The 2,547-nt window shown below is 24.7% G+C and overlaps 1 protein-coding gene across 1 annotated transcript; it reads right to left on the minus strand.

Moving 5' to 3' along the window:
• Positions 1 to 1,541: 1,541 nt before the first annotated feature.
• On the minus strand, positions 1,542 to 2,232 carry LOC135925061 (ubiquitin-like protein 4A). Its single transcript, XM_065460217.1, has 4 exons — positions 2,148 to 2,232; positions 2,000 to 2,105; positions 1,731 to 1,954; positions 1,542 to 1,687 (listed from the first exon to the last, which is right to left on the minus strand). Exons 1-4 carry the CDS (start codon positions 2,193 to 2,195, stop codon positions 1,568 to 1,570), a joined length of 498 nt encoding a protein of 165 aa, XP_065316289.1. The 5' UTR covers positions 2,196 to 2,232; the 3' UTR covers positions 1,542 to 1,567.
• Between the last annotated feature and the right edge of the window lie 315 nt (positions 2,233 to 2,547).

The raw sequence follows: 2,547 nt of genomic DNA on the forward strand, positions 1-2,547 counted from the left end.
TTATAGTTCTTTTCCAAATTCTTGATATCCCATAAACAAAAATGTGGGTGGGTGGGGGCGGGTTCCCTATTTTTATAACAAAATTCTAACTTTGTAAATATCATTTTTAGCTAATAAAAAATTTCCCCCTACATCCCTCCCCCATATGTAATATTTCGCCAAAGGTCTACAATGGAAACCTACATAGGTACCATTTGCACAGTCCAGCCCATTACAGAATCATTTCTCAGTGAATGAAAATCTATGACTTTTCAAATTATCAAATCTCCCCATTTATCATAAAAAGAGTCAGTTTGAATTGCCACACTTTCTATTCACCTGAACTGTTGTATATGCAAATTAGAATGTTAATTTTGGAAGTTATTATTCATAAATAAATTGTAGACGAAGATAATATTTTTTGGGTAATTTTGTTATGTAAATGATCTTAAATTTAACATAATATTATTTTATAAATTTTCATATATTCAATTTAATTGTAAAACAATTATGATATATATATCGCGTTAAAAGTGAGATTCGACAGATAAATGATTATTAATTTTTTAAAATATAATTTGGATTCCTGATTGAATAAAATATAGTCGTAAAGTTTTTATTCTTGATTATATTATATATTGGATTATCATAATTTATATATATTTATTTCTTTCTTATTTAGATTCAAATAATAATAATAATTCTAATCGCGAGTGTTAGTTAACATCGATAATAATATAATCAACTTCTATATACAATTTCAATTCAAGCTTGCAGCCAACTGCAACCAATGGTAATTCCCTTATTTCTTGTTCCACTTGTAATTTAATAAAATTATTTTGCACTCTCTCCCTAGTGACATGCAAAATTGCCTGAATTTGGGAACAGAGAAAAGAAGAGCTAAAATGAAACTTATCTAAAATAAATTTTCCTATAAAGTGTAATATATTTTAAATTATTGAGTCTATCTTTGCTGCTTTTAATTTGATTGAATATCACCTAAAATAATGATTAGTTGAGATAATATTTTACAGGAAATATTTTCTAAGAATTAAAAAAAAATGGTATTAGGATAAGTGAATATGATATATTGTTCATTGATACACTATTTTTAAATATATTTATTATAGATAATAATGGTGATTTAAAATAAAAACATTTTTTTAGGTCTAGCCAATGTTTTTTTTAAGAAAAATTTTTAGGCCCAGCCCTGATATTTTTTTTAAAAAAATGGACCAGCTCTCTGGTAAAAAATAAGTGGACCTAAAGACCTCCAATAAAATTTATGGGAAAAAAACCAACCAAATATCTTTCCCACCTTTTGCCAAATCCTGGATATGCTTATGCCTTGATATTAGGGATATATTTTTAAAGTAAATTAAGGGTAAGCAATTATCAAATTATTCAGTTAAATGTGTGAATAAAGCTCATAATAATATGAATGTAACTAATCTTAAAGATATTATATTGCAACTGACAAGATGTATATTTATATAAAAATTCTTAAATTTTTGTTTATTTAAATAATGTATAATAAATTAAAAGTATATATATAATACAGTTTGAGAAAAATGCATGTGAAATTTATTTACAATAATTCATTATTTAAATCGTCGTCAGGTAGAGGTTGCAATTTTGATTCCATTTGTGATTTTGCTATCCTATCAAGGGTATTCAAATTAAAACGATCAAACTCTGTATTAAAATTCTGGAAAAAAAACAAAATTTTTTAATGGAATAATCAATATTACCTTTTTACAAACATCTATCAAAATTTCTGAATCATTTTTATTTATTGTTTGCTCAATGTGTTTATGAAGTATATTCCAAAAATCATAATTAGAGTTGGACGATTTTTTTGATTTGTCAATTGTTGCAGTTGTACTTGATTTATTATTAATTAGGAGAGGTTTTGACAAAATTAAATGCATTCGAGTATTAGGTCCAATGTTATAATCTTTAAGGCAGTTAATATCTAAAAATAACAATATAAATTATATTTGATAATTAGATTCTAAACCAGATAACGTTTTCCCTTTAAATACTAATTTTTGATTATTTACAGGTATTTTTAAAAGATCTGAAAGTAAATTTTTAATAGTTCCAATTGACTCATTAGGAGAAACCTAGTATTATATATATGTCATATTCTGTAAAATGTGATTCACCTCTACATGGCACTCTTCACCATTTAATACTTTTATATATATGATCATTTTTTTTTGAATGAATGAATGTGAAATTTGAGATGATATAAATATTTGCTTTTTAATAAAATTAAATTTATTTAGGAGTATTATTTTAATTTAATAAAAAAAATTATTTTTCATTTTTTAAAACATGATTGTGCCCTTATAGTATAGAAGATTGAGAGGTAAAATATTTTATTTTTTATATTTTTTTCATTTCAATAATGTCTTAATGTTAACACTTCGTTTTTTTGTTTTGCTATCCTGAATACCACTCATATATTCCTCTCAGTTATTCAAGCTCTGCATTTCTAAAATACAATAATAACATAAACAAATCTCAAGAGGAAATTTAACGAGATCCCCGATGCTCGGCCTT

This window comes from Gordionus sp. m RMFG-2023, chromosome 2, assembly GCF_954871325.1.
Source record: "Gordionus sp. m RMFG-2023 chromosome 2, tfGorSpeb1-WG-v2, whole genome shotgun sequence".
Classification (NCBI taxonomy): Eukaryota; Metazoa; Nematomorpha; class Gordioida; order Chordodea; family Parachordodidae; genus Gordionus; species Gordionus sp. m RMFG-2023.

Bases quoted from the DNA above. Each gene is read 5' to 3' on its own strand.
- LOC135925061 (XM_065460217.1), bottom strand. From the start codon at position 2,195: ATGATCATATATATAAAAGTATTAAATGGTGAAGAGTGCCATGTAGAG. The intron at 2,106-2,147 runs GTGAATCACATT...ATATAATACTAG, and splicing joins GTGAAGAGTGCCATGTAGAG to GTTTCTCCTAATGAGTCAAT. The intron at 1,955-1,999 runs GTTTAGAATCTA...TGTTATTTTTAG, and splicing joins TAAAGGGAAAACGTTATCTG to ATATTAACTGCCTTAAAGAT.